Consider the following 22629-nt stretch of genomic DNA (forward strand, 5'->3'; position numbering starts at 1 on the left):
GTGGGGCAGACTGACAAGTAAGTAATCAGTTAATCACAACTCAGGGTGTTAAGTATTTGGATGGAAGTGGTAAGGATGTTGGGGGGGGGTGGGCAGGGAAGGCCTGGAATCCAAATTACAGGGGGTTGGGGTGGATACGGGAACTCTTAAGATATCTAACTTGAGATCTTAAGAATGATTTAGAGATAAACAGTCATAGGAAGGATGAGATAAAATGTTTTAGATGAAGAGCCTAGTATATTATGTAAGAAACCTAGATGTAAGAGTGCGCTTGGCATAAAAGTATTTAAGTAAACTGAAGATTTTGCTACGCTCAAACACTGAGGAACAGAGCTGGAAAGAAGTTAAGGTTAGAGAGGTAAGCAGGAGCCAGATCCCACAGACATTTGTTAACCTAAGTGAGAAGTCATTCTAAGGGCAATGTGAAACCACTGCTGGCTTTAAGCAGGAAAATGACAGGCAGCATGAAGGGAGACAGAAAGACATCGATTAGTATGCTGTTACCTGAATTATGGTAACAGAACACAGTGGCCTCAAACCAGGTAGCGGGATGTAGAGAAGCAAACATCCTTGACTTAAGACAAAGTCAGGAGTTAGAATTTTCAAGTCTTGCTGGCACAGTGACTAGGAGTGGATGAAAGATTCCTGTTACGGAGCCACTTCACAAGGTAGTCAACAGTTCATTGGGAAGGGGAAAAAGAAAAGTATGCTATCAGAAAGGAAAGTTTGGAAAATAAAAATGTCTGAAAAAGAGTTGGGCTTTTAGCCTCAAAGCTTGGGATAAATATTGAGACAGCAGCTATAGATGTAGGGATTTACCAGCATCCAGATGATGTGTGTTAGGAGTGGACGGCATCACCTGACACGTGTGTGTAGATGAAGAGAAGCGTGTTTAGATGAACAGAACCTGAGGCTTGCCAACAGCTAAAGAAAAGCATAGGAGCTGATCAGACCTGGCTAGATAGAAAGAAAACCCTAAAAGTATAACATTATGAAAGCTGCAACAGAATATTGTGAGAAAGAAATAGGTCCATTATATTTGGAACACTGAACTTAAAAAACTCTAAAACTATGCTGCTTCAGGATCTATCAAATACAACTTTATAAAATATTATGTATGTGACAAAGTTAGAGGAATAGTCAGTGTTACAACTATCTTGAAGAAATGCATAAGCAATGTAATCTAGTGACCGGAACAAGTATTGAATGTGTAATTCTCTATTTTTAATACAGCAGCAATAAATTTCTAGGACAAGGTCATGCAGAATCATAAATATAAAACCCTTGTTAGTACTCTGTACACATATTAAAGCATACATGGCTGACACACCCTAACCCAGCAAATCCTTGCTGAATGTCTGAAATGGCTCGGGCATCTAAGTGTTCTTGTAGTTAATAATGACTTACTCTGGGTAAAGGACTGATTTTCTGAGACTCAAAATAGATTTTCATGGGCGAATATTAGTTTTATTTATTATACCAAGAAGATGTGGTCAAACACACCATTACTAACAGCCTTTCTTCTATAGGGCAAATATAAACTGCCACCTGAAACTCTATGGAAACATTGCTCAGCAAGGGGCAACTGCTGTTGACTCTACTCTGATTCCCACCACACACCTTTTGTTTCTTTCCACCACTGTTTTCTTTCCTTATTTCCTTTGCTTTTTTCTCTTCTACCTAATTTTAACCACCACCATTTAAAAACTTAAGTGTCTCATTTGCTTTCTTACCATTTACAAGTCCATGAAACCACTCAGTATCTGTCTTTAATTTTTATTAATTCATTTCTACCATTTAATGCAGTACACTGAATGATAAAAATGATACAAGGGCTAGAGGTTTGCCTTCCAGAAATCTTATCATTAGAGTCTATTCTGTCATTGAATATAAAATATAATATGGGTAACACAGGAACACATTAAAATGGAAAAGATACCAAAAGCTAGGGTAAAAAATAAAAGGATCAGGAAATATGATTCAGAAAAGGAATAAGAAAGTAATGTAGGAAAATAATAAAGATACAGAAGAAAAAACTGTAATGGTAATTTCATGCAATTACAATGTTACAAGCAGGTAGTACTTGACATAAAAGTATATTCTTAGTTTCTGGGAACTAGATATGAGGAGGGGCCCCCAAAATCTCAAAATTTGTTTATAAAAAATTGTTATTTATTCTTACATGTTTAAGTTTCAGTCACCTTCAAAGTACTCTCCATTTGATGCATTATACCTATTGAGACATTTTTTCCACTGCTCAGAACAGTTTTTGAACTTGTCAATTTTGATGCCTTTTAGTGTTTCTGTCATTTTTTTGTTTCACCTCTTTCACATTGGCCAAATGTTTCCCTTTGAGGGCTATTCTTCTTCTTCTTCTTTTTTTTTGCTTCCCCGGATGAAAAAAGTCACTGGGGTGAGGTCAGGTGTATAGGGAGGGTGGGGCACGGGGGTCATGCTGCTTTGGGTCAGAAACTGCTAAACACTCAGCATGGTGTGGGCAGGTGTGCTTATAAATCACCCATCATGAAATGTGCAAACACCTTCAAAGAGTCTTCAAAGAGAATTCATTGAAGTTGAACGCACCCTCTCACAACTCCAGTTGCTACACTGATACAGTTCCTGGAACACTCACCTAGCAGGGGAAGCCTGTACTGCAAGGGGCCTGCCCTTGGAAAGACAATTTCGGGTTTTTTGGGGTCCCCTGCATAGCTGTTTGCTTTAACAGAAAAAGCTAAAAATATGAAATTACAAGTCTCAATTCATGTCAACCCTGAAATTTATAGTTCTAATTCTTTCAAAAGTAAAGATGGTTTAATCAGAACCACTGGGAAGGTTTTGATTTGAAAATCACATCTGGCTCAAAACACTTCTTATTGATCAGGACACATACAGTAGGCTTACAGTCAAGTTAAAGGACTACTCTACTAGAAAACAAGCAATAAATTAGCAGGCCAAATGAGGAAGCACAAATAATGTACAACTTCCTGAGTAGGCCATATATATTTTAAAAACTGATAAACAGAATCTTAAAACCAATTCTTTTTTCAATCATGCAATTCCTGCCACCAGAAAATACTGCTGAGAGAACAACAGGTACCTCTTTCTCAATATTATTACCCTTTTTGCAAGGTGTATGAGCTGAGCTTTTATAAGAGGAAGTGCAATATAGTGGCTGAAAGCATGTTCTCTGTAGCCAGAATGTCAGTATGAATCCCTGCTCTGGGCTTATGAAATGTGAGCCTTGAGGTAAAAGCCACATAACCCCTTTTTGTATTGTGGGTTCTTTGACTGTAAAGTAAGGTAATGTTGTTGTGAGGAGAAAATGAATTAATATTTCTAAGTTCTAATAACCAAAAAACATGTTATCTATCATTTTTGTTGTTGCTGTTCTTAAGAAATGTTTTAAGTTTTTCCTCCAGACTTCATAGCAATCTAATATTGATAATCCTAATTATTACTGATTTTCCTTCTCCACTCATTTTTCCTCTAAAGAGGAAATTACGTATCACTAACACACTACCTATTTCAGTTAGCTGTCTTGTGAATTTGTCTCCCCGATGCAAAAGCAGGACAGGAATTTTTGTTTTATTAATGAATTTATGCTCAGGGCCTAGAAAAAGTACCTGCTATATAACAGAAACTTGATGAATCCGATACCCCAGCAATTCAGAATGCACATATTCTTACAGTTTATTAACAACGCTGAAATTAGGATGTTATTTAATTATACAACTCTAATTATCTTACAACACTAAATCTATTTTTTAGGGGGTATATAAAATATTTGATAATTAACAACTAGATCTAATGAAAGGATGTACCAAGAAATGAATTAATAAATGAAAGAACTAAAGGGAAAGATGAACTTCAGTTTTACCTAACCAAAATTCATGTATTTTGGAGAATCATTTTAATCTTACCTTCCTTGACTTAAGAAGGTTACACTAACAAAAAAGTACTTGGTGTCTAGATCATTTTGGGTGGTGGGGCGGGGGGCAGATAAACTCCTAGATTATCCTTGATGACAATTCATTTATTATCATTTGTTTAGTAAGTTAGTGATAAAATGCTCATTAACTTTCTGAGTGAAGTATTTCTAAATTACACTAAAACTATTTTACACTAAAACTATTTCTTTGGAAATAATATTTGTGTCAGGCTGCTGCTGTTCTTATTTATTCTTAAATTGTAAATACAAATATAATGCTTAAAATGGTCCTTTTCACATTCTCTAAAAAAGCATTTCAAAGTAACAAACTATATATAAACAGTGAAAACAAGACTTTGCACATATGTTAACAGAAAATTAAATTTGCTCTACTGGGAAGATGAACAAGAATTTTCTAAGAACAAAAGAGAGAAAATACTTGCACACATTTATTTAATAGCATAGGCAGCAACAACACACACACATTTTGAGAGTTAAGTGACAATTTCTAGAGATTATTCAGAGCTTCCATCATGTTGTCAAAGGGGTATATAAACCATCCCCTCCCAAAATTTAAAAAATGTACTAGGATGAAAAATTTACAGTTAACTTAATAAACTTCACTATTAAATCAAAATTGACGCAAGGAGTATTGCACAAAGTAATAGCACAAAAAAAACTCCAGTGCAAACTACTGAAAATTATGTCTATAAAAATGAGAATGCGTCATGGAAGAGCTGTTAATTATTAAAAGACAGGATTTTAGTTAATAGCAGAGGAATACAAAGATATGTTCAGGGAAAGTGCAGCTAAGTACAGATTTGAAACTGAAGTTCAATATCATTTTTATAAAAAAACTATGTTGTTGTATCGAGGGCTTTTTAATGTTAATGTTTCCTATGAATCTGGTGATCATGAAACATCCAACCATTAGGTTTTAGATTAAATACAATAAGTACCTATGGTTGAAGTGATGAATGAGAACCGTGTATTAACAGCCAAATCTCTAAGGTGATCTAAAATTAGTTAACATTTCAAAGTGGGTCTGCACCATGAACTACAAATTTTGTCAAATTACTATCTGCTAACAGCCTTGAGTCTGTTCCTGATACCCTGAACTTACATTAACAACAGAGATCTTAGCTACCTTAAGATGTTACATTTAAAAAATAAATTTAAAAAATAATTTTAATGTTACTTAAAATTCCTTAACAACTTTGGAAATCAATTTTTGCCATTATTTAAATTTTTTTTCACAAGTAGTTGCATGGCATAAGATGTTTAGAAAAAAATGTTATGAAAAACACTTCTGCCTAATTTCTCTGGAATTGGCTTTGCAATATATGCTAACAGTTTCAGCATTAATAATTTCCCATCCTCCCTAAAATAAACTGTAGTTGCCAAATATCCATCCTCCTGTATTCTTTCCCCTCTTTTGCAACTTGAAACTACCTAAACATTATGTTCAACATGATCATTGTAGAAAAAACCATCATACTCAAACCATTTTAAAGACCATAATGCAATCAAGTTATAATGAATTTTCCTTTCTTGATTCTCAAAAAGAAATTTGAAACAAACCAAGAATGAAAACAAAGGCTTCTGTGAACACAAGGAAGCTAAACACAATTCTAAGACTGAAAACTATTTTTAATCTAAGACCGAAAACTATTCCTTTAATTTCCTTTAATTTAAAGGAAATGTCTGTCAGGTCAAAAACTGCCATCTAATCTTCTCCATTTGCTTTAGGACCAAATGAACGAATTATTAAAGTGTAGGTTAAAAACAAGTCGGCCAGCTACTGGCAATGACAACTATTTTAAGTCACCTGGCAAAATGGAGAATAGAGAGCAGGGTTTATATCCACTGAATGTCCTGAGAGCAACTAAGCCTGGTTCCATATTATTAGCTCACAGGGGAAGACAATCTTGCCATCTTAAACAAGCAGCAAGAGTATGTACAACATTACAAAATATTTCTTCCCGTCAACCAAAAAAAAAAAAAATAATAATAATTAATTTTGCAACATTATTTCTTGACCTAAAGTTACTATAACTGCACTAATCTAACAGTTAACACACCTTTAATGTCACTAAAATTATGGCATAATTATACAAATAGCCAAGACAAATAAGCATGATCAATATAAGTAACACAGTACTCTCCACACAAAAAACTAAAATCAAATGTAATAAAATTCACCTTCATTGGGAGATGTTTTCAACCTGGTGCAAATTCCATAGACGTCTCCATAGCTTTCTTGTATTTTTCGTAATGCATCTGTAGACCTGAGCTCCATGAGAGCCCGCAGTTCTGCAAGCGTAATTCCAAAATCTCCATCGTGATTAGCTTCCTTCAAAGAGTTTTTCACTCCACTGTATGAAACAGAGTTGTTTGCCATGTCGCCCATTACAAGTATAATTTTTTAGGAGGAAAATGTTTCCCAAAAGATTCTAATTTTCACTTGATATATTTCCAAGATGAAAATCTTTTAAATGTGAAAATCTTTCTTAAACCAAACGCTCATTGTATGACTTTATGAAGCAGCATCAGCATTTCCCAGAGAAGTATCTTGACCTTTGGCCCATGACGTTTCTCCACATCAATCATGAGATGTATACATCTGTAAGAAGAAAATGTAAGTTACTAAAAATCCATCTTAGAGTACTGTGCATGTAAACAAATGTCTTCATGTAAGCTAATCAAAGCACCTCATTTAATCATAAAAATACTTTAATTGTAATCTCTTTCCATTAAAATGCTTTGCATGATAGGTCAAAGTGTAACTTCTAAATAAAATTGTATATCACATGACTAAATAAACCTGCATTTCACATGACTGAATTTTATGGTTCATTCAGTATTATTGTTATGAACAGTTATTAAGTATTTATGTTCCAAACACTATGCTAGTTGCTTTAATTTCATTCTCTTTTAATCATAATTTAATCCCATCAGGTGTTATTACTCCTTACTCTTTATTACTATTATTTAATCCTCACCCAATAGTATGTTTTTATTGACTTGAGAGAGAGAGACAGAGAGAAAGAAGTATCAACTGGTTGCCTCCTGTACGCACCCTGACTCAGAATCAAACCCACAACACAGGTATGCGCCCTGACTGGGAACTGAACCCACAAACTTTTTGATATATGGGATGATGCTACAACCAAGTGAGCCACCTGGCCAGGGCTACTCATTGCTCTTTTAAGAATGTGCCTCAAAGAAAATGAAAAGTTTCTGCACAACTAACAAACGCCTGAAATGGATGAGCTGGGATGTCTCTAAGCCCAAGTTTCTTCCAATACACAGACCTCTCTCCAAACGCTTCATACAGAATAGCTCCTGAAAAGGCAAAAAGCACAACAAGCTCTCCAATATGCTTTTCTGAAATTCTCCTTGGCCACTCTGTGACACCACCAAATTCTGGCTTCCTTAAATTATTGTCCACCCTAATTTTTGTCACATGTCACTACCTCTGGTCTTTTCCTGACCAGGTATCTAAAGAAATTCTCAATTCCCTAGTCACTTCTCACTGAATGTTTCTTTTTCTTTTTCTTTCTTTCTTTTTTTTTTTTTTTGCTGGCCCTTAATATTATCTGAAATTACCTTCTTTCTTCATTTATTGACTTTTGGGGGGGGGGTGTATTCTTCTTCCATCTATCCTACCATCTAAAGGTAGGGCTTGTCTATTACCATTTCCTGAGAATGTAGAACTGTGCCAGGCACAGGGCAGACATTCAAAAACCATTTGAAGAAAGAATGGATGCATTACTTCCATTTTCTTCAAACCACTTTCAAGTTCTCCTCTTACTACACACTACTTAAACACAAGCTCTCAACTCTTTTTCTCCATCTATATTTTTTTAAAAATCACTTCTAAGTTAACATGCCAACAACAGATTCACCGTGTTCCCAAATTAGAGTGCTCCCTTCCTCAATCACCACTATCTAATAACCTGTGGTTGAGATTTTAAATCATTTTTTATTTCATCCACCTCAGCTTCAGTTAGTTACTGAGTTGGGCTAACCCTTTTTTTGAAAAGCCTCTTCTGTCCCCTACACAAATTATAATCACCACTCCCCACCAGGTTCCCTCTCATTTTAACATCTACATCCAATCCCTTTTGCATTTTGCTGCTACATTTAGTTTTTTAGTTAGCCATCATGTCACTAATCCCATTGGATGAAAATATATTCCTACTGCTCATGCCTGTTGGACATTCAAAGCTAAGCTCTATTTTAACATATTCAACCTCATGCCCCATTTAATACGTGTTTCATGATTAGGAACTAGAAGATTACTGCCAAGTGCAATTAATCTTCAGCTGTTGTTATGGGGACATTTGCAATTCATGGTATCTCATAGTTCAGTATTCATCAAAATCACCTAGAGAGCTTGTTAATATACAGACCATTGGTCCCCACCTTCAGAGTTTTATTTTGAATAGAATTAGAGCAGGCTCCATAATTTGCTTCTCTAACAAAGTCCCACACGATACATACACTGTTGGTCTAGGAAACATACTGTGTGAACGACTAGACTGAAGACTGAGCTGAAAACTTTGAATTCTTTTAAAAGCACAGTGAGGTATCACCTCACACCTGTCAGAATGGCACTCATTAATAAATCAAGAAACAAATGCTGGCCCGGATGTAGAGAACAGAGAATCCCAGTGCACTGCTGGTGGGAATGCAGACTGGTGCAGCCACTGTGGAAAACAGTGCAGAATTTCCTCAAAAAATTAGAAACGGAACTGTCTTTTGACCCAGGAGTTCCACTGCTGGGGATATACCCTAAGAATCCCGAAACATCAATTCAAAAGACCTTATGCAACCCTATGTTCATAGCAGTACTATTCACAATAGTCAAGTGCTAAACCAGCCTAAGTGCCCATCAACATATGAGTAGATCAAAAAACTGCAGTACATTTACACAATGAAATACTACATAGCAGAAAGAAAGAAGGAACTCCTACCTTTTGTGACAGCATGGATGGAACTGGAGAATAATATGCTAAGTTAAATAAGCCACCCGGTGGAAGACAAATACCGTATTTCACTTATAAGAGAAGTTTAATGAACAAAATAAACTAACAGGCAAATACAACTGGAGGCGTGGAAACATGGAACAGACAGCAACCAGAGGGGTGAAAGAAGGGAATAACGGAGGGGAAAAGGGGGAAACATAGTCAAAGAACATGTTTGAATGACCCATGGACATGGATAATGGTGTGGGGATTGACTGTGCGAGTGGGAGGTGGGCTGGGTAGAAGAAGGCAAGGGGGGAAAAATTGGGACAACTGTAATAGAGTAACAATAATAATTTTAAAAAGAACTCTGAATTCATAGCAACTGGTTGAGGATGGCTGGTGGACAACAATTCTGCCTGCCTTGGGTTTAATTTGCAAGCATATGATAGTTATGGATGCTGTAAGACACTTTTCTTTCATTGTCTGCTTCCTCCCACCTCATAAACCCTTACCCTTGCTCAATTATTACTAATTTTACTCATCTCTCAGGCAAAATGGGTTTCCTCCTACTCACATATCAATTATAATAACCCAATTTCAAAAACTGCAGTAAGTGGTTATTTGATAATCTCCCTAATTTTTCACACCCAAAATTCGTTGGCATCTGAACGTCACACCAACTCCACACTAAATTGTTATCTATTCAGATATAAAAAATTAAGATCCATAAATCTCTGTGTTGGGGACATATAGGTCACCATTCCTCTGATTTGCACACAGACATTTTCCTCAATGTCTTCTGGCCTCAACCTCACCAGTATCACTGAGGTGAAACGAGATGCCAGATAGATTTTCTGAGGGCAACTAGACATATGTAACCTCTTCATTTCTTAGCCTTCACTTGGGAGCAAGATGTCTGCAGGACTCATGCATTCTGGTCTGGGTTATTAGGGGCAGACACTCAGGTTAAAAACCTATTGTTCCAAATGTCGGGAGTGGGCGTGAGTAAGTAAGTGTTTATTTCTGGGTTCAACGTTATAGTCTCACTGTTGTCACACAAAAACCAAGTCCTTCATTTCTGATTTTGTCAGTAATAAAACTATTCTTTTTATTTCAATATGCCAATCTTTAACTTTTCTCTGAAAAGAACTCAAGCAGGAAATAAGGGTGTTATTTGGGTGCCCTTAAATTTCAACAGTAAGGATACATAATAGAGCTAATACATAATAGACAAGGGTCTGAATCTCTATTTGTGACTCAAAAGCCATGTTCCTTTCACTATACTGTCTCCACTTTAAGTCTTCACATTTATTAGGTTGAAATGCAGGTTTTCATTGGTCAAAAGCAGTCAAATAATATCAAATATGCCAATTTATATAATAAAATCATAATTCAAGAGATACTGTAAGTAATTTGTTATTTGCCACCTCAGCATTCTTTCCTCCCATTTTTGCAGCAATAGCCCCACTTTTGTTTAGCGATCTGCCCTTCCCAACCCTCATGTAAGTCCATCTCCAGTTCAACAATGAGGCCTCTGCTGTGACTCTAGGGTGCAGACTTGCTTCTTCTCACTGAAGTTAAATATGAGATGTAAAAAGCCTCTGCAAGGGAATGAAGGACAGAGGATGAGAGGGAAGAAATGTGCCTGTCAGTGCTGGTCCACTTGAGCCCTTCGGTCAATCAATTCCTGCTGTCTGCCCTATCCCTGATCTTCTTAGTAATTTGTCAATAAATTCCTTTTTATAGTTGGGTGTTTTATCACTTTCCAATCATAGTGCTTTAATAAGTACATGATTACCAATCATGTTCAGTTCCCTCACTGTTAAAAGAAAGGGATATCAAGGAAAAAGCACCACCTGCAAATAAGCCACTTTCCAAAAGTGACTATTTGAATTCCAGATTACCTACCAATTATATGTCAGGGTGTTGTCTATTGCTAAACTGTCTATAGCCTCTTTCATCCACTACTTTTCTCTCTACCTACTCTTCACTCTTCCACTCACCTAAGTACAATGGAATCTCAGTTCTTGAACTTAATTCATTCCAGAACACTGTAGGAGAAGCGATTTGTTTGAAAACCGAATCTCCTTTGCTTGTTGGTTGAGATATGTGGCTGACTGTACAGATATCAGCATGAAAAGGTTGGTGGGTCAAGAATAGAGACCCGAAGTTTTGTCAGACAACTGAGACATCTTTTCCATGAACAATTTGGCCAAGAACTGAACTGTTTGAGAATCGAGATTTGACTGTAGTGGACTGACAAGAATGCTAAGGACAACAAAAAAGTTTTGTCTTTCACTTGCTAGCGACAACATAATAATCAGACAGAGATGCACTATTTGGGATAAAGATACAATAGAAAGTAGAACATCTATTTTGCTTCTCTTTGTTTTATGAAGATTCTGATATTCCATTTAAAAAGTTTAAGAAGAAATGTGAAGTGGAAGCCAAGGCCCCAAAAGATGGAGATTTAAAGAAAATACACAGCTACTCCACACAGGCCTCTTGGCCTACATAATTTATACTAGAGTCCCTAGATTACGTCTCTGATCAAAACACTGCTGGTCATCTCAAGGGATCATGGTAACGGTAAAAGACAGAGGTGATTTAAAACTAGAGTTAGGCAAAAATAGTTACAGTCTGCAAAAGAGAAGAATAAGGTAGATTCCAACTGACACACAAGCTTTACAATAAATGGGCAAGGCCACAAAAGACAAAAAAATGACTGCGAGGTCCTAGACATGAGTGGAATTCACAAAACACAGCTTTGCTAATAATACAACTTCAATTCCTCCTTTCTAGAGATGACCTGAAGCTAAGTAAGTCAGCAAATATGTCAGATGACAGAATCGGGATCCAGAATGATAGGTGGCAATGAGAGGCTAAACTTAAGTGGCACAAAGAATGATTTCTCCATTTAATTACAAAAACATAACTGAGAACAGTTTGCGCAACATCAATGTAAACTGGCAGCTGTGAAGAGTGGACTGGAATGCACATGTGTGAACAATGACAGCTTCACTGTACTACTAGTGAAGGGCAGGAGGTGTCCTTGAGAGAGCATGTGTACTGCATGGCCATTGCATTCAAAATGACTGAGTAAAGCAAAGAATCTGCATAAAATTTTGCATTAAGCTTGAACATTCCTCTGCAGAAATTATTCGGATGATTCAGAAGGCCACATCTGTGGGCAACTGGTGATGAGCAACTTCATCACAATGCATCCATTCATGCATCACATCTTGTGCAGTTTTTCGGTGAAACATCAAATCACCCAGGTACCTGAGGCCCCTTACAGCCTAGATTTGGCATCCTGCAACTTTTCCCAAAACTAAAATCACCTTAGAAAGGGAAAAGATTTCAGACAGTATGAGATTCAGGAAAGTATGAAAGGGCAGCTGATGGTGATTAGAACTGTGTGAGGTCCCAAGGTGCCTACTTTGAAAAGGACTGAGATGTCATTGTCCTATGTACAATGTTTTTTGTATCTTCTTCAATAAATATCTCTATTTTTCATAGTACATGGCTTGATACTTTCTGGACAAACATCATATATTCAAAGACAACGGTTCATTCTGCTCAAAATTTAGTATGCATTACCTCTGTGCTAATTTACAGGATATAAGTGCTTTCCCCTTCTACCTCCTAACGTGATATGGCAGTAATGACAAGAGTCTAACATCTAACAAAGGGAGCTTATAGACCTATTTATTCTACTGGGTTGGCCTAAAAGTTCGTTTTTTTTTCCTCCTGTAAGATGGCTCTAGTAGCTCATAAGTTGCCTGTAACTTCATTTTGTTAGACTTTATTGTGACAGCTGTCATATCAGCGTGTATTTAAAAAAACCCATCAAAATTGGTGAATTTTTCTGTAGTCATTTTAATATTAGAGATGGAGGAAAATATGCAACATCTTCAGCATATTATGCTTTATTATTTCAAGAAAGGTAAAAACACAATTGAAACGCAAAAACAGATTTGTGCAGTGTAGAGGGAAGGTGCTGTCACTGATCAAACATGCCAAAAGTGGTTTGTGACATTTCATGCTGGAGATTTCTTGTTGGATGATGCTCCATGGTAGGGTAATTCAGTTGAAGTTGATAGCTATCAAAATGACACATTAATTGAGATCAACATTATACCATGCAGGAGAGAGCCAACATACTCAAAATTTCCCAATCAACAAAGTTATTGGTGAAAATGAAAAATTTATTTTACAGTAAAAACCATACAGATTTTTTGGCTAACACAATACTTTGCCTTGGACAAAAACAAGTATAATGTTACAGGGTCATCTATAAAATATGGACGCAGTAACAGTAAATGCACACCTCACTGAATGTGTTAATATATGTACAACTATTTGAACTTAGCCTGGCACACAGTAAATGGTAAATACATGTTATCAATTTTTGCTGTTATTTAACAATATTTGCAGATCCATTCTACAGACAATACCCCTCCTATAAGGGCTGCCCAAGCGATTTCAGAGGAGGATCATTTACCGAAACATTTCTAAACCTAGAAGAAAAAGAGAATCCTGATGATAGCCTAATATCTGCTATGCCGACAAAGCATGTGATAACTGAATATTATCAAAGAGACTAATGAATGAAGGAGAGACACCAGCTTTCCTCTGTGTTACGGATAAGTCCACTACATTTTGCATTGGTCAGGTCTGAAGTATTATGAAATACATACTGTAAAACAGTTAATAAAGAGACTGCTGAAGTATCAGGAAATCAGTTCACTGAAGAACTGGAAGGAATTTAGTGTGGGGAGGAATGACTTATGGTAGCTATCCTCAAACATTTTAAATTTTATAGTGTATAAAAGTGACATGATATATTCTGTGAAGTACTGAGAGCATAACTAAAATGAAATGAAAGTTACAGAGAGACAGATTTTGGATGAGGTAGAGCTTGTTACATAACAAGTTATCCAAAACTGGAATGGATCTATAACAGTTAAATTTTATGTTGATGTGGCTGGATTATGAAGTGCCCAGATATCTGGCTATAGACTTCAGGGTGTGCCTGTGAAGATGTTTCTGTATGAGATTAGCATTTGAATAGGTAGACTAAGTAAAGCAGATGGCTGTCTCCAATGTGGGTGAGCAACATTCAATCCATTGAGAGCCTGAATAGGGTACTCTGCCTGAAGGCAGGAACTGAGACATCCATTTCCTGCCCTCAGACTGGGAATTACACTACCAGTTTCCCTGGTTCTCAGCCTTCAGACTTGGACTGAACTAAAAACCACTGGAGGCTTTTCTGGGTCTTTAGACTGCAGATGACAGTAAGATACTGGAACTTCTCAGCCTCCAAAACTGCCTTGGCCAATTCCTCATAATAAATCACTAGAATACAAAGAGGGGATCAAAAAACAAAACAAAACAAAATAAAAAAAACACAAAAAAACCCCTGAAACCCTAGAATTTATTTGTAAAAAATAGTCTATGTATTCTTACATATTTAAACTTCAGTCGCCTTCAAAGAACTCTCCATTTGATGTAATACACCTATCGAGACATTTTTCCTACTGCTCAAAACATTTTCTGCACTCGATTTTGATGCCTTTTAGTGTTTCTGTTGTTGCCCCACCTCTTCCACATCAGCAAACCAGTTCCCTTTGAGGACTTTTTCCACCCAGGGAAACAAAAAGAAAATTGCTGGGGCAAGATCGGGTGAATAGGAAGGGTAGGGGCGGGGGTGGGGTGGGGGTGCTCACACATTGTTTTGGTCAAAAACTGCTGAACATTCAGCACGGTGTGGGCAGGTGTGCTAGTAAATCACTCATTATGAAAAGGGCAAACACGTTGAAAGACTCTTCAAAAAAATTTCACTGAAGCCAAATGCAGCCTCTCACAACAATGCCAGTTAGTACATTGATACTACAACACTCACCTGGGGTGTGCAGAGAAGCCTGTACTACAAGAGGCCTGCCCTCCAGAAGATAACTTCACTTTGGGGGCTTCTCTCCTTGTATGAATACATTTCCTATTCATTTTGTTTCTCTGGAGACCCCTGACTAATTTAGGATCCCTCATAGTCAGCTAGAACTCCCTATTCTTGGAATTGATCAATCAATATCCTAAATAAATGTATGGAAGAGGGCTTAATACCTGAAGACAGATCATGTACTTTTTGTGATGGTTTTAATCTTTAAAAATCCATTCCTGCCCTGGCTGGTGTGGCTGGTGTGGCTCAGTGGATTGAGTGCCAGCCTGCAAACCAAAGGGTCACCAGTTTGAATGCCCAGTCAGGGCACATGTCTGGGTTGCCGTGTGAGGGGCAACCACACACTGATGTTTCTCCCCTTCTCTTTCTCCCTCTCTTCCCCTCCCTAAAAGTAAATAAATAAAATCTTAAAAAAAAAAATCCATTCTTACTTTAAAAGGTAACATCACTGATCCTAATGTAGTAAGCATGCTTTCTATGTACACAACTGACTTCCTGTTTAGCACCCCCATTCTCCATTGATCCTGTTTAGTTTTTAGTTACGGCTATTTCCTAGACAAAATACCCAGACAAGGAAAGTTACTTTTTTTGTATATAGGATTGAAATATACCACCTAATTTCAGATCTGCTAATTGTGGTCATAGTCTAGAAAAGTCATTTGATTAATTTCAACCCTAAATTTAAACAAACTAGTTATAAATCAAAAGTAATTTACTTGTTAGAAACTAATCCTTTCATTTAAACTTTTATTAAACTCTTTTAAAATATCCTTTGAGTCAAACAAAGAGTCCTAAGTAATACTGATTTTTTCAAATCATTCCCAATTCGGGATGAAATTTCAAAACTAGCAAAAAAAGTTGTAGACCCAAATCTTACTCAATTTTCTGTTTAAAGATTTTGTAACTACTTCAGTGTATGAGGTTACTTCTGATTTCACATATTCTTTCCCAAGAAAATTCAATCAGTTCCCTTAAGATATGCATACTGAGAGAGTTCAATAAAATGTCTGCATTTTCATTTGATATACTGAAATAATTTAAGCGTTAATCCAAAATTCTATTTACTAACTCTATCACATGTCTCAGTAAAATTTTTAAAAAATTAGTATTTACAAAATTTCTTAATGCATGGCTGATTCTACAGGAAGACAAATTACAGGTCTGGGGTTTAAAAAAAACTCTAAAGACAGTCCCTCCCCCCATTCACTTAAGAGAATAATTTTTTTAAAGTTTATAAACCAAAATAAAATACTAAACATAAATTTTAAAAAGCGATCATTCTGTTAAAAATGGTTACAAAGTAAAGAATCACAGAATTTAATGGCTGAAAGAGATGTTGGAGATCAAATCTTACTGCTCATTTTATAGCCACTGAAACCAAACACTTATATACATCTGTTTCCAAAAAGAATAAAGATGCTTGTAACAAAAGAAAGCAAGCATTGAATACTCACAAAATCATTAAAAAGAAGAGCAAAGGACCAACATTTAAATCGTGGAATAAGTCATAACAATATACAAGTTTTAGGGTGGCTAAGACCAGGGAGATAACGTAATTCGAATAGACACCAACACCCTAGCTGTTAAATGTACCACTTCATTGACCAAAAGCTAAAAATAGTTTTTGACTCTAAGCTTTTAAAAAAAAAAGAACACCCAAGAAATCTCCATTTTATTAGTTTCTTTTTTTCTTTTAACATAAAACTAATTCAACTCCCTTAGTAGACAAGTAGTTGCAAAAAGGTTAACTGGTCTTTAGAGCTGTTTTGCTGTGGCTGCTATTGGCATTTTATACTGACAGAATGTACTATCTCATAAATTAAGAAATTCAGCTCACCCTAACTGACTAGAAGTTAGCAGTGACAGTGTGGACTCTCTGAAATTCACCACCTTAAGTGCCCCTGCAGGGGGTTATGAGAGTATAACTACTACATAATTAAGTCCAGATTTAGGCCCATTATACTGAACATTTATTTAAAGGTAAAAACATGCCTTATTCACCTTTGATCTCCATAGTAAGAGATAACATGATTTTTCAACGCTCTTATATAGTGACTCTGCAGATTTAAAAAAAAAAAAAAAAAAAAAAAAAAAAAAAAAGGCCTTACACCTGGATCCACACCCTGTAATTTTTTATTCTTTGAACAGTTAAGATAATTTTAAATAAAAGACAATGTATTATAAACCACTGAACATGAATACTGGAGTATAATGTCTGACTCTAATGGCAGAAAGAGCAGATGATCTAATATGAATGGTAGGGGCTTTCTTTTACAAAGTTTTGTTACATTCAAATTACTTGATTAAAACATTCCAAAGTATCAAGGAATAAGCATACATACTGCATAAAAAAAGCATAAACACTCTAAAGCCTGCCTAGAAAAGTAATTTTTATCTGGTGAGTGAAGACTCCTACATATATAAACAAGATTAAATTCACAAAACTGGATTTCAGTTTTATATAACTGATAGAAAAATAAGCACTGTCTACAATGCCCGATTAGTCTCAAAGGACCATGAATACCATCACTGTGTTTGTGTGGACGAAAATCAGTCTCACTCCTCTCAGTAAGTTACTTTTATCACCTACTAGACTCTTCCATAGGCGAACACTAAGCACAATACTCAAGGGCAAGTTACAGGTGCTGCCAGTGATAAATTCAGATGACCACTTCAGTGAATCTCTCAGCGTGGGGAAAAAAGTAGAATTGTGGAAGCACCAATTTGTTCTTCTACTACAACGATTTTCAACTGGTGTGCTGCAAGAATTTTTAAAATATACAATACCGGACTATTTAGTCAGGGGCACTGACCTCTTTTCCCTTAGATTGTCAAATAAAAAAAAAGACAACCACCAACATAACAATAGACATCCTGTGTGAATAAATTAAAGTTATACCTATTTTTTTTTTGGTTGGCAAAAACTTTTTGGGGTGCTGAAGAATTTTAGTCATTAGTTTATGTGTGCCATGAGATGAAAAAGGTTGAAAATTGCTGTTCTATTGTATAGATTTTATAACACATCTGCAATGATTTGTTTACTTCTCTATTTTCCCCCAATGAACTGTGATCTCAAGGCAGGATTTGTGTCATTTATTTTTAATCCTTAGCACTGCCTGCTACAGGGGTGCCCAACACATTTCAATTTAGCTTCTTCTCCTGTGCTGCAATGAAGCTAGTCTTCAAGGTGACCACTGACTACTCTTGTTACTGTATCTAAAAGACATTTATTTCCTCTTACCTGGACTTATAGGTAACCTCTGCTACTGCTAACCAAAATGTTGTTGCCTTTATTTTTCTGATACTTAACTCTTGCTCCCAGTGCACTGGTTGCTCATTCTCGTTTCCCAGTGCTTGTTCCTCTTCTTGAGTAATTGTTAAGGGAGTTAGTTGGGAGGGGCTGGGTGGTACTGTAATCCTGACCATAATTGTTTTCATCTGTTTTTAGTCAGCAAGCATGAGATCAGTTTACAGATAATAGTAAAAATTTATTTGCATGTGTCTTTACAAGGTTTATTTATTTTTTTGCTTCTCTCATTTTTTAAAATTTCACAATTCAATTAAAATGATGAAACCACACTACAGCAGCCTGGCTTAGTGAAAGTGTGATAAAAACCATCCAATTTCTTTACTTATCCGAGCCTCACACACAGCTCCTATTCCCCATAACCTTTAGTGTATGAAGAAATATGTCAGCCCAAAGCAGAACAGGTCCAATAAAACGGTGATTCACCCCGCTCCCTGGGCTATAAGACAATTACTCTTGCTTTTGATAACTATCATTTCCAGCAGAGATTGCTTGTTTATGACAACATAATACTTAATTAAGCAGAGTATGTGATAAAATTTTAGTGTGAATGATCCCAAACATAGATATCTTTAAATTCACTACATACATTTTTGCTTTATGGTCAAGTCAGTTCGAATTATCTTATTTGAAACATTGATGTTACTTGTATCTCTTGCAAGATTGTCCTAATTTTGCAAGATTGTACTTACACAGCCAAAAAAACCACCAATCAACCAACCAACCAACCAACCAACCAACCAACCAACCAACCAACCAACCAAAATAATCCCTCTGAATTTACCATAATCAGGATAAATTTAAAAGTGCTGGGGCATATATTGGATTATTAAAATCATTTACATATGAATTCTACATACCAGAGACCAATGATTCTCCAACTTCAGCTTGTATCAGAATCACCTGAGGGCTCCTTAAAGCAGGCTGCTGGGCTCTAGCCCCAGATTTTCAATTCAGTAGATCTGGGTAGGGCACACAAATTTACATTTCTAACAAATTCTCAGGTGATGGTGGTGCTGATGCTACCGATCTAGAGAAGCACTATTGTAGATAAAAAGTGTGCCCTGAGCTCTGATTATGGAACAAATTATTGAATTATCAACTTAATACAAAATTCCCTGACAACCATATTAGCATGGTTATTAGCATATTACTCATGGTTACTATGCTGTTCCTAATTTGTGTGAAGTGAAAGCAGATCATATTCTAAAAGTATTCTGAGGTGTTAAATTGTTTTGATTTTTAATATTAAGTACATTAATATTTTTGTAATTCAAATCTTATATAAATACTGCAAATAATTTTCTTCTTTTAAAGAAATGGGGAGGCCCATATGGCTACTTTTTGAACATATGTAAACAATTTTAAAACACCTGTAAGTATTAAATTTTAACAAATTTAACAGAAAACTATAACTTAGATACCCACCTTCTGCTCTCCCCCAAAATAAACTACCTTTTGTTCTTCTCCTATTCTACATAGGCATTTTAGAAATTTTCATTGCAATAGTAAGTTTCCTAGTAAAAGATAAGTCTTTTAAAAGGTCAAAAATAAAGAAAATAATTTTTATATAATCCTGTGTAGCTTACCCCCAAATATGAGAACATATTATATCTCCAGTTAAATATGAGAACGAAATGTTCTACCATTTTCTAGTCTCACTGGTTTTGAGAATATCAGCTATAGTCAAGGAAGAGATTTCTAAATTAAAACAGTGTTGTTTTCCCCCGTCTGTTCAGGAGCTAGAAGGCAGTATGAACACTTCAGTGTCACACCAGCTGCTCTATCAGCCTACTCAGTTCTTAAGAGCTTCTATCCTGTCAGTTCACAAGAACCTACACTTAAAGGCTTAAGGAAACAGGATGCTCATTATGTCACTGAATAAGCTCACAAAAATAAATTTGGCAATATTTAGGGAGGTGTAACTCTTATCTGTAAATTTAACATAAGCTTTCTGTTTTCTTAATTAAAAATTCTAGATTTCAAGGATTATTTATTCCAATATTTAAACAACTGAATACAGAACTAGGAGAAGACACTTTCCACATCTTTTATTTCTTTTTCTTTATTTAAACAGTTTGATACTTCATTATTTTTTATTTCCAGCTGTGGTTACAAAGAACAGCTCAGTAAATCAATACTCACTTTTGCAACACATTCAGAGTCTGGCTGAAATTAAGTACATTTTACATTAAAGTAAAGGTGAGCTATACTTTAAGAGACTGTTGAGCCACTCTACTCCATCTCATCATGTTGATGATTCTCCAAACACTCTGGTTTTACACAGTTCCTGACCTTCATTCTAAGACTTTGATTTGTACTCTGTGACTGCTATTCAAGGGTAGAGCCTCGCGTTGAAAGTCATCACTTGAAATTGTTCTCCTCTCAAGATTTCCTCTCTGGTATACCCTTATCTCCTTTTATTTCTCTTCACTTACACAGAATCCTGTGCATACATTCTGACCTACAGATTTAAAAGCAGTCAAAGATCCCTTGTGATTATACTTGCCTCCCTAAAAAAAGCTAACTTCCCAATGGTCTGCAACTCCAGTTTTGCGCTTGTGTCTCACTTGCTGTTTTATCCTCCTACTATACCCATCTGGTTAATTAGTTACCCCTGAATCGACATAACATCTGGCTGAACAATGTTGATTAAAATGTTTAAAAGTGAGTTCCTGGTTCTATTAGAAATTTATTTTTCTCAGTCATAAATGATCCACTCACACATCTCTTAACCTAGTAGTGTGTTCCTCTTTCTAGTCCGTTTCCTAAATTACTCTCGTCTTTACCCAGGCTACTAAAATCTACCTCAAGATCTCATTTCATTGACTGTCACTGCAAGCTACCACCACCACTTCATACTGATTCCTTTACTTCACTTAAGCATAATTCAGTTACAGTCTACCACCTAAAAGGCTGTTCCCTTCAGTCCCCACAAAACAAGCCTCTCCTCGATCTCATTAACCGAAGAAGTTATCCTTGTCCCCTCCTTTTACCATACCTCGTAATAAGGTCTATCCTCAATGCTTCTTTCTGACCATCCACTTTCACCTTGATCCCTGGCAAACTGGATCCATCCTCACCCTCCTGAGCTGTCTCTTTGTGGTGATCAGTAATATCAAGCTTCTCAGTTTTCATCCTCCTATATACTTTTGAGTTATCTGACAGTATTCTTCCCTCTTAGGCATTATATCACTTAGTTCTCATAAGTCTCTATCCAACCTTTGTCAGCCCACATTCCTTGGCTTTTTAATCTTTCCACACCCTAAATGAGGCGATCACCCAGGGCTTTCTTCCCTACAGCCTCTTTCTTGGCAGCTCATACTACACTGTGACCTACATCTGATGCCTTGATCAAGCTCCAAGCCCATGTTTTCAAATGTTAACAGACATCCCCATTGGAGTATCTTGCAGCACATCAAGCTCTATACTAAATTTACCACTGTCCCTTGAAAACCTGTTGTTCTTCTCTTCTGATATTCCTATCAGTCCCAAACATAAATAAGTAAGCCTTAGGTCCAAGGCTCTTGTCTTCAAGTTTACAGCTTAAATGAGAAAGACTAGCATACAAGCAAATACAATGCAGTATTATAAAGAGCATCACCAAAGGTTTACTGAACAAAGGATAAAGTGTAAAATGCGCATGTGGCTTTGAGGACGACTTTACTGTTTAGGATATACCTAAATCAAAGCAGAGGGAGGCACAAGTGGAAAGGGGCTAAAAACAAGTAGGTGTGATTGGTAGTTTGATATACTTGAGCACAGGAGAACAAGGAGGTGGCAAAGGAAACACCTATGTGTATCTCTGGAAGCTTTCTTAAAAGTTTTTGTTCTCTCCTCAAATACAACTTAAGTTTCTTGAGGGCAGCAGCTACAATTGTGTTCTTCCTATAGCTGTTATAGAGGCTAATAGATTGCTCAACTGTTCACTACTGCTCAACAGAATGAAAATGGGTAAGAATAAAGTTTAAATTGTAAAAGCATAATGCATTTAAAACCCTCAAACTCCCCTAACAGAAAGTCAAAGTAAAATAAATAGACACATGCAAAAACAAAACAAAACAAACAAAAAAAAAAAACTGCAGGTTAATTTAGTACTGAGAGGGAGAGAACATGCAGTTTTTAAAAACTCTTGACTTCTCAATTCTTTGTGATAATTTTTTTTAATACAGATGATTTAAATCATCATATAAATATAGCATAAGAGACTTGTATCATCTTTTGAGAAAGACAGAACATGTTTTAATTTCTTTTTGTAGCAACTGCATAAATCTTTTGATCAGAAGAAAGGATTACTTTCAAGATGGTGATAGACATTGGGCACATGTAGCCTGTAAGCATCTCCCTTCTGCAGAGGTTTTCAATAGAAGACAGCGTCAGCATGGGTGTCATGTACCAAACTGGCATCCCTCCTCTCATCCATTTGTTTCAGTTTCAGTGCTGCTGTCAGATGCCTCACCTC

General features: G+C 36.2%; 1 protein-coding gene across 4 annotated transcripts in view; it reads right to left on the reverse strand.

Annotated features, from left to right (window-relative positions):
• The window catches only part of ATP2B1 (ATPase plasma membrane Ca2+ transporting 1), a 126043-nt gene that overhangs the window by 57643 nt on the left and 45771 nt on the right, over positions 1-22629 (reverse strand). For all 4 annotated transcript variants that reach the window (XM_054580187.1, XM_054580189.1, XM_054580188.1 and 1 more), the window contains exon 2: positions 6131-6551. In XM_054580187.1, coding sequence (XP_054436162.1) covers positions 6131-6338 — 208 coding nt within the window. In that variant the 5' untranslated portion in view covers positions 6339-6551. The remainder of the gene's footprint in view (positions 1-6130; positions 6552-22629) is intronic.

Source organism: Pteronotus mesoamericanus, unplaced genomic scaffold (assembly GCF_021234165.1).
Source record: "Pteronotus mesoamericanus isolate MK-2021 breed Mesoamerican mustached bat unplaced genomic scaffold, CSHL_Meso_final contig_56, whole genome shotgun sequence".
Taxonomy (NCBI): Eukaryota; Metazoa; Chordata; class Mammalia; order Chiroptera; family Mormoopidae; genus Pteronotus; species Pteronotus mesoamericanus.